This window comes from Glossina fuscipes, unplaced genomic scaffold (genome assembly GCF_014805625.2).
Source record: "Glossina fuscipes isolate IAEA_lab_2018 unplaced genomic scaffold, Yale_Gfus_2 61546, whole genome shotgun sequence".
Lineage (NCBI taxonomy): Eukaryota > Metazoa > Arthropoda > Insecta > Diptera > Glossinidae > Glossina > Glossina fuscipes.
In genome coordinates this window covers 505,716-516,187 of record NW_024003757.1, presented here as the reverse complement: position 1 = coordinate 516,187, position 10,472 = coordinate 505,716, and the positions used below count along the sequence as shown (strand labels likewise).

General features: G+C 37.2%; 1 protein-coding gene across 15 annotated transcripts in view; it reads left to right on the top strand.

Annotated features, from left to right (window-relative positions):
• LOC119643732 (twitchin) overlaps positions 1-10,472 on the top strand; it is a 100,988-nt gene that overhangs the window by 85,540 nt on the left and 4,976 nt on the right. For all 15 annotated transcript variants that reach the window (XM_038043186.1, XM_038043180.1, XM_038043185.1 and 12 more), the window contains 6 exons: positions 20-998; positions 1,068-2,452; positions 2,761-2,817; positions 3,943-4,058; positions 4,128-4,254; positions 4,322-4,624. In XM_038043186.1, coding sequence (XP_037899114.1) covers positions 20-998; positions 1,068-2,452; positions 2,761-2,817; positions 3,943-4,058; positions 4,128-4,254; positions 4,322-4,624 — 2,967 coding nt within the window. The remainder of the gene's footprint in view (positions 1-19; positions 999-1,067; positions 2,453-2,760; positions 2,818-3,942; positions 4,059-4,127; positions 4,255-4,321; positions 4,625-10,472) is intronic.

The window sequence follows — 10,472 nt, the reverse complement described above, 5'->3', positions numbered from 1 at the left end:
AATGTTTTTATTTTTATAGCCGCCCCAAAGCTTAACGTGCCTCCCCGATTTCGCGATACGGCTTACTTTGACAAGGGCGAAAACGTTGTAATTAAGATTCCTTTTCTGGGCTTACCTAGACCACGTATTCATTGGGTAAGAGAAGGTGAACATATTGAGACTGGTGGACATTATCTCGTAGAAGTCAAGGAACGTCACGCTGTTCTCGTTATACGTGATGGTTCTCGGATGGATTCAGGCCCATATAGAATCACAGCTGTAAACGAGTTAGGTTCAGATGCCGCAAATGTTAAAATACAAATAAGTGATCGTCCAGATCCTCCACGCTTTCCGACAGTTGATAACATTGGTATTGATTCCCTATCGCTGAACTGGAAAGCACCTGTGTGGGATGGTGGTAGCGATATTACTAATTACATGATTGAAAAACGTGAACACCCGTTATCATCTTGGATACGCGTCGGTAACACACGTTTTACTACTATGGCTGTTATGAATCTTACGCCATCTAAAGAATATGAATTCCGAATTTACGCCGATAACGTTTACGGTCGTTCAGACTCTTCCGAAATAAGTTCCTTGGTTAAGACGAAAGATACGATCAAAAAGAAATTTAGAGAACATAAATGGGAAGTTGACGAGTTGGGCAGAAAAATCCGTGGGAAGGCTGATGGACCAGTCAATGATTACGACACTTACGTGTTTGACATTTATTCAAAATTTACGGCACAACCTGTGGAAATATCGCACAATGTTTTATACGACAAGTATGATATTCTTGAAGAAATTGGCACCGGAGCGTTTGGGGTCGTACATCGTTGCCGTGAACGCAACACAGGGAATATATTCGCTGCCAAATTTATTCCAGTCTCCCATGTTATAGAAAAAGATCTCATACGACGAGAAATCGATATTATGAATCAACTCCATCATCAGCAACTAATTAACCTACATGATGCGTTTGAGGATGACAATGAGATGGTGCTTATTTTAGAATTGTAAGTAGAAACAAAAACGTTAATAGTTACAGCCTACGAAAGGAAAAACATTTTTTTTACAATTTGCAGCCTATCAGGTGGTGAGCTTTTTGAAAGGATTACTGCTGAAGATTACATAATGACCGAAGCTGAAGTAATTAATTACATGCGCCAAATTTGTGAAGGCATCAGACATATGCATGAAAAAAATATTATTCACTTAGATATTAAGCCTGAGAATATCATGTGTCAGACACGTACCAGCACCAATGTAAAATTAATCGATTTCGGCTTGGCTACTCGCCTGGACCCTAACGACGTCGTGAAAATAACAACCGGGACAGCAGAATTCGCTGCTCCTGAAATTGTTAACCGAGAGCCGGTTGGCTTCTATACTGATATGTGGGCTACAGGTGTACTGGCCTATGTATTATTAAGCGGCTTGTCACCATTTGCTGGTGACAACGATATACAAACATTAAAAAACGTGAAAGCGTGCGACTGGAACTTTGACCCGACTGCATTCCGTCACATATCAGAAGAAGCTAAAGATTTTATAAGAAAGTTATTGGTAGCTAATAAAGAAAAACGCATGACCTCTCACGAGTGTTTATTGCATCCGTGGTTATCTGGCGATCATCGTAATAGAACTCAACAAATTGCCAGAGATCGTTATCTTGCATTCCGTGATAATCTTCGTAAAAAATATGAAAACTTTCACAACTGTATTCTTCCATTAGGTCGTCTTTCCGAGTATTCATCTTTACGTAAATTGCTTATGGAAAAGTACAAAATGCACGATACATCTTTCGACCGACGTCAAGCAGCACCCCGTTTTGTCATACGACCGTCTTCACAATTTTGCTATGAAGGCCAAAGCGTAAAATTTTATTGCCGCTGCATTGCTATAGCAACACCGACACTCACCTGGATGCGTAATAATGTCGAACTACGTCAAAGCGTCAAATTTATGAAACGGTATGATGACCACGACTTTTATTTCATTATCAATCGTGTTAAACTTGAAGACCGCGGTGAATACATAATTCGAGCTGAAAATCATTATGGTTCCCGTGAAGAAGTCATTTTCCTTAACGTACATCCATTACCGATGGAACCACCCAAGTATATTCACGAAACAACACCGGTACGTCGACGTGCGCCATTACCTTATACATTCTGGCAAGAGGAAGCGGAATCGGCGCCCAGTTTTACATTCCTTTTGCGTCCACGTGTCATGCAAGCACGCGACACTTGCAAGCTTCTGTGTTGTTTGAGCGGCAAACCAGTGCCAACAGTTAAATTCTTTAAAGATGGCCGTGAGCTTAGTAAATATGAATATTCGATAACTCATTCAGATGGCGTTGTCACTATGGAAATTATTGATTGCAAGCCATCCGACTCTGGCAAGTATACTTGCAAAGCAACGAATTGCCATGGCACCGACGAAACCCATTGTGTGGTAATTGTTGAAGGTAAGTACGTGCACCCATGAACGAAGATAAGCATTCCATAAACGCAAGTTAATTTTCTGAAAACATTGCTCCTTAACACTTGTATACATAAGAGGCTTTTAAATATTTTTACACATACATAGAATGCAATGAGTTTTCTATAACACTATAAAGTATATTTTATGTAAATTTATTTATAAAAAAATTAAAACAAATTATTCACAAATATTCAAGAATATTAGAATACTTTCTTAATATAAAAAACCTATGTGTTCACTATTTTCAACAAAAAAATTAATTTTGAAATACTATTATATACTTTTTTTTAGGTGAATGGGTCACGCCAGAACAAGCTCAACTAGCGCACAATTTTCTTTATTCAGGAGGTAAACGTTAATTATAGTTTGATAAAGAAAAGAAAGTAGGCATATATTCTCACTATACCTTATTTGTCAAAGCTTCATAAAGTAATTTTATTTCATTGGTTTTTTTATCGTACGATGTCAGTTTCCATCACTATAACCTATGATAAAAGTTTTTTTTGTAGATCCAATTCCAAAATTTGTCTTATGGTCAAAATTGATATCGACATATTTGTATAACCCGCTCATCGGACTGCAAAATTAGCAAAGAATTGTTTTCACTTTTAGGATATAAGTGCTTTCTTTTCTTATATCCATTTCACAACAGTACGTACACGTACGCGTACGTGTACGTGTACATTTCACAAAACTCTGCTTAAAGTTGGAAGAAAAGCGAATATATTCGATTTCCCCTTTTACCTAAAAACGAACGATATACTCCTTTATAAACAAACAGGAGAGGCATCCAAATCAAATACACTTTCAACTAAAAATTTCAAAAAAAAAACTGACACAGGAACTTTTTGATACCCACAACCAACTTTTTTTGCTGTTTCCGCTTTAATAGTACGCGACATCTGAACACAATTTTTAATAAGACAAGTCTTAAATCATTCTATATCAGTATCACAAAAATATTTAATATATAAATTTCCATATGTATTATACAAAATGAAATGCAGTTCGAACGCCTTCGATATTAGTGCGATGAGCTGTATACATCTAGCCTATAATCACCATTACTTTGAATCGATGTTAAATACATCTATGATACTAATAACGTATATATATTGTCTATAAGCAGATGAATTTAAAAATATTGTATGCTAAATTTTAGTGGAAGCATCAATACAAGGCAACGTTGCCGAGCCATATTTAATTTGTGCTGTTATAAGTATCATTTATAAAATGTGACATTTTTGTACGTCCAAAAAATTTTGCACTGAATTTCTAAAATTTTACTTAAAAAGCCCCATTCTGCGTACTTGATTCGATTTTTTTTTGTGGTGGTGAAAATGGCGGTTCAATGAAACCTAAACGCTGTTCCTTATTTTTCATCCATTTCATAATACGATCTCTAAAATTAACAAATGAATATTCTTTCCACATGGAAATGAGGATTAAATAAAAATTAACTTCTTAATTTAGATCGTAAGTATATAGAGCAACCAATTAAACCTGCTCCACCACCAATCATTTCCTCACGAATATGCAATAGCATTACTACATCATCGTATTCATCGAGCAGTGAGGGCAATAACAAGGTTTGTACTCAATAAAAAAATAAAAACTTTTTGGTTTCGAAATTGCCGTTAAATGACTTTGTATTTCAGGTTGTTGGCACAAGTTTCTCTCTAAATCAAAACTCTACCACGCTACATAAAAAGAAATATGCAGCAAATACTATGAAAACATCGGGAAGCCCTTCAAGATCACGTAGCGCTACTAAAGAACTAATTCGTAAGTATTAGTGTATATTAAAAACATTCATTTGCAAATCAATTTAATATGTACATATTTATTGTAGTTCCACCGGATGATTCACTTATGTGTAAGCCTGAGTTTATCAAGCCATTAAAGGATATGGTGGTATGTGATGGTGATCAGTTGGTATTAAATTGCCATGTTAAAGGGGATCCGGAGCCGCAAATTACTTGGACCAAGAACGGCAAGCCAATCGCATCATCGGATATCATTGATTTGAAGTACAAGAACGGTATCGCTACTTTAACTATTGATGAAGTGTTTCCCGAAGATGAGGGTCTCTTCACATGCATAGCCACAAATTCCATTAGCATCGTCGAAACCAAGTGCAGAATAACTGTTAAACGTAAGTTCTGCTAGAAGTATCAAAAAATGCGGTTTTAAATCTTACGAAAGAAAGAATATTTTATTTGCATAATTTAATGTAAGAAAAAAAGGTATAATAAGGAATAACGATGGTGTTACCTATTATATTATATATTTACTTCTTCAACATCTTAAAAAAGTTGGTATATGTTCATTAGCAATGCTTTATTTACAACTTGTTTGAATGTGAACGCACACATGTGACCTTTCTCTTCTATATAAAATGGATTTCATCCTTTATTATTATATTGTTACGTAAATGCCCTATTTAATAATTTGAGTTTTCATGAAAATTAGTCAATTTCCTAAGAATCTAAATTCTAAACAAGGAAAAACCAAATACACCTGCGGCATGCCGCTGGCTGGTCGGGTCAGTCATAAGGGAGTTGTAGGAGTGTCGAAAAGTGAATCGCGGGAGTCGAATTGCAATATTCGAACGGACAAGAGTAGAACGACGATTAAAGCGTTATAAATATAAGTTGCTGTAAACGATTTGTAAATGGATTAGATAATTTTGTAAATGAAACCTATACTGCCCTGAAAATCACGATTCAGTGCTACGAACTTATTTCAAGTAGAGTTGAACAGATAAAGTAAATTCTCAAAAGACGGATTTACGTTACGTTTATAACTAAAAATTAACTTGAAAATCTTTCAAGTTACCATATTAAATTTCTCCCAAAGATTCTGAAGAAATTGTAAAGAAACGTTTTAAATACATTGTTATGCTAAAACAATTTATCATTTGGGTATATTTCAAATAGTATTGCCGGATGGGGTCGCGGGACTGGACTGCAATGGCGTTGATAATTCATTGTGGTTAATTTAATAGATACTTATTTGTCCGATTTTTCATGATTGTAAGTCGAAGTTGCATATACATCCGGTCCGGCTTAACCAACAAGTATCCGCGATAAAAAAGCAAACTGTATAAAAAAAATTTAAACGCAGTGATGCTCGCTGTTAATACTATTCCCATGTCAGACTTATTTTCCCTTCCTTCAAAAATGCGTGGTACAAAAACTATCTTCAGATGAGCTAAATCCTCTTTTTATCTTGGTTCTTATAAGCTATTCTGATATAACATTCGCGCAAGAGTGAAAGTGTTTTTACCATTCAAGAAGAGATATTAGCAACTCCAAAGTTACCGAAGATTCACTATCCTCTAATTCAGAAACGTCCTGGAGTTGGCCGATGACTGTTTTCAAATCTTCGAGAAACCCAAATAAACGGCTGACATCTATCAAACTTAAAATTAAACTTTTAAACTTTTTTATAATTGTGTACGATATTTATGGATGCTATGAATATTTTCGATTCCTTCAACTCAATCAATAGCGTCGTGTTGCGATTTAATTTAATTTTATTTACTTATTTATTTGATTAACATTGCACAAAGGTGATACAAGTAAAGGGGCATTAGTACTAAAACTAACCGGCTAGCCCAAAGTATCAGTTTTTTATTTGTTGTATATGCTACAAATATATTATACAAAAGTGAAAATATTATATGTGTTATTGCGTATAAGAAACCGTATAGGTGTTAGAGTTATATTAAATTTGCGGTGTTGCAGTCATACAAAAAATTATATAATTCAAGTATATTACATCCGCTTCAGGACTTAAGAAGATGTGTAAGCGGTTCTTGTCAAAGCCAGCATTTCTTTTTGACAGTTACCTGTCCAATCTGTCCAGTCTTATTCAAATTTATAACAGGTTAGAATAGGTCACTTTACTTGTCAAAGTATTAATTTTCTTATAGTGTTGTGTGAATGAATACGTATTTGGCATCTCCACAATAGGCGAATGATTTTCTATGAAAAATCTTAAATCTTTCTTATTCTAGGCAGGAAATATCAATAGCGGTGTGCACCTGCGAGGTCTGCTTGCTCATTACCCGGAATCCCAACATGGGAAGGCACGTCGGTCTGAATTTTTTATCCAGATTTCGAAACAATATTTCTCGGGTTTGTACTAAAGGAATAGTGTAGTTGTTAAGGTCAAGAATGATATTAAGAACTCCTACGCTGTCGAAAATTTGCCTCTACGCTTGAAGCGAAATTTACTGCTTGATAAACTCCTATCGCTTCAGCGGTAAACCGGTATGGTAATCGTTCGAGAGACCAACCTCTGTTATTTCATTATTATCTCTAAAAATAGCAAAAGAAATAGTATTATTAATTTTAATTGCGTCGATGTATAAAAATGGCCACTCGGATGATTCTCCTCATAAGTCTTTAAAGATTTATTTACGTAATGTTTTAGTTGTTTTTTCTTTGCTGTAGACTGTGAAATCGCTGATGGACGAAGAGTTGGGTTGCCACGACGCCAAACATGAATGGCGTTGAAAAGATGGAGTGATACCAAGGGTTTGCTTTTGAAAAAATCAACGCAACAGGTTTATCATAAGTCATTTTCTTTTCACTACCTTTCGCATATGTTAAAATAAAGAAAGATTGTTGCTGTAGAGAAGTTTAGGGGCAAGGTGAAGGATGACAAACTGAGAACGCTGGGGTAGGGATGGGAATTCCAATTCTCTTAAAACGGTTTTAATCGGTTTAAGTGAAAATGCGTAAATGGCTCTATAATAAAATGCATTTAAAAGGAAGACATCGCTGTTACCATAGCGTCCATAAATGTTCTAGCCGTAGTCAATTTTAAATAGAATCGACGTCTGCATTACATGAATTAGTGAGGATTGACGTGCAAAACTTCGTCTAGACGAGAGAAATTTGATGATATTAAGCTTTTCATTATTTTATCACACATATAACGGCAATAACCTTTGAAATTGTATTGTTTATCAAAAACGACGCCTACCAACTTAAACTTGTTGACTTTATTTATGATGACATTATTAAAGGAAAAGGACGAAAGGATACAATTGTGTTTCCGACATAAGTGGGGTAATCTGTACTTATCTATTGAAATTTAATTGATTTTGGCACGAAAAGTCCTATTTAATAAGAAATTTTTATAATATTGTAAAATATGGAGCCTACTTCCCCAGTTGAACGTTTTTACGATACGGTGAAAAGTTGCGAAGAAGTCAAAGGCTGAAAGCCACACATTATTAGGGCATGAAATCGTATTGCTGGCAAGGTGATTGAAAAGTAACAGGCCGTCAATAGTACACTGCCTTTTTTGAAAAGCCGAGTGATTATGACTAATTAAATTGTTTCTTGTTAGGAATCAAGATAACATTTTGCAAGGATTTTTTCAATGACACTCTCCATGCAAGAGATCGAAGAAATTGGGCGCTATCACAGATTCTGTTAATTTTGTATCATAATTTTCGTTTTTATGAAAGAGGATCATAGACATAGTGACTTTTCCAAAACATGTTTTCTTAGAGATTCTGCATTTTAATTCGAAAATAAAGTTTGCACTTTTACAGACTAGCATATGACCAATTCAACTGCCTCTACGAAAATTAGCCCAAGCTCGCTAGTTAGATCTTCAAAGATGTGAAAGTTCAAGGTTCCACCATGGGACATGTTCGTCGTGATTTTCGTCAATATATTGAGAAATAGTATAAAGTGAATATAATTAAATATTAATAATTGAGTAAAAATATAATTTTTTGCATCCTAGTAGCTTCGTAGTTTGTATTCTCATGAATTACATATTTGTCGCTGCCATCTACACGGTGATGACTATATATGTGCCAATCACCTTTGTTAATTAAAAATGGTGGTTTGTTTTTTAAGGAATAATGTGAGGTATTGGGACTATATTGGGGCGTGCCGAAATTAATGATGATGAGGAAATAGTTACTTCCATATAGATTGTTTAACGCTTTCCACTGCGTTACTGCAACTACATTAAGCGAATATAATGTTAAATCTGAAAATGTTCCTCTAGTTGAGTAGTGGATTGCAAAGCCACCATTTAACAACGTCATATTGGAACACAGTAAAAAGTTTTCAATTCTTTTATCTAAATTTTTAAACTGATGAGGCCCAGTAGCGCTTCTAGGGCATTGAAAGGATAGGATCTCATCACCCCGGTAATGGCAATGCACGCGAAATGTTGAGTTTTATATAATGTCGTCGACGCGGTTCTTTATTTCAATTAAGGCCACCAAGTCAAAGCTGTGTAGGGTAGCATGGATATGATTACGGTAGATCAGTTTTGGGCTTACATGCCATGTTTTGCCGTAAGGATGTTGGCAGGCAAAGAATGCTCTGGTCACCTTTCCCATTAGCCATCTTGGATGAGGATTCCAGGCAAAGCCTCTGTCATAGTGGACTCCTAGATGTTTTACCCCTTTTAAATAGTAAAGGACCACATCCTGTAAGCAGGTGTTGTCCAATGTTAATTTTCCCTTTTTCGTAAAGCGCGTCAGGGGTGTTTTTGCGGATTAATGTTCAGTCCTTTGTTCTGGTACCACTTGTAGGTTATGGTTAGGTCTTTCTGCATGCGATTGGTCAGTGTTTGTTGATGCCACCCCACCCCTCCGATTGCCAAGTCGTGCGCATTATCTAATATTTTAAATGCCACGTCGTTTAGCTCCACTAACTGATCTTTTACGACCACGGTGTAAACGATAGAAGAGAGCACGCCACCTTGGGAATGCCTTCTATTGGCTCTGAGAGTTAAGGATGCTCCTGCCAGCCTCGAAGCAACGAGCTTGGAACTCAGTATATTGGTTACCCAATTAATAATTAGGATTGCGAAATTTTTATTTTTCAAGGCTGTTTCTATAGCCGCGTATTGCGTGTTGTTAAAGGCCCCCTGTATATCGATGTAGGCAGCGAGAGCTACTTGCTTGGCTTGCATCGTGTCTGCGTTGATGCTGATCAGCTCATGAATTGCCGTCGTAGTAGATTTTTTACTCTTCTTCTCCACTCTAGACTTGTTCCAGTCTTGGGACACATAACCCCTTAGCAGGCTAGCGTTGCAAAGTCTAGCAAGTTATGGACGAACCTTTCTGCGCCCTTTTGGAGTAGACGCGACTTTATCCCATACGGTCCTGGCGATTTGCATGGAGCGAAAGTTGACACGGCCTAACTCGTCCGCTCCGCACAGAAGATTTTTGTAGCGAGATTGCCGTCTCTAGAGCACGCAAGTGTCCTTCTCTGGAGTACGTCTGATACCTTAGTCCCAGCGATCAGCTTCTTCGGGAATTCCTTTGTAATCTTCATCTGGCTTCTTTAGAGAGCATATCCCATTGCTGTAGTTTTTAGCTCAGGCCTTTTGAAACCGCGCTGCTTCTGGACGATTATTTATGTTTTTGCAGTGCTATCCTTAGGTAGCCGGCTTCCTCCCCTTCAGCCCGCGCGTTAAATAAGGTGAGGGTCCGATTGCACTTAGTCGAATCACCGGACTTTTTAGCCCTGTTGAACTATTTTCTGGCGTGGGATCGGTGCTTTTGATGTCTCTGATTCCACCAAGGTACTTCCATCGTCGACATTTTGGGCTTCAGAAGACAGCTTTCTTGGTATAGCCACGATGTAATTTGAGATGTCCAAAACCATATGGAGGGCGTTGGCATCGAGCCAGTCCAGTCTGCGGAATCTGCAGTACAAGGATTCGCACCTCATTTGAGACCTTCGTTTGTAAAGCTCCTGCTAATAGCCGAAGAGGCGGCTTTAGTGTGAAATGAGACTGTAATGAGACTTTAAAGGCTCATTCCTTGACTTTCGTGCGCATCTGGTTACTGCTTGTCCTCAGCCAATCCGCCCTTGGTTAGCTAGTGTCTTTGTGCCGGCGGTTCCTGGGTTTTCGAGACTGTCTTTTAGGTTGGAGGTGCTACGCTTCCTCCTGGCCGTTTTTGTCGATAAGACCGCTGCTCGGATAGAGCCCGATGGCCCTTCTTCGTCGTC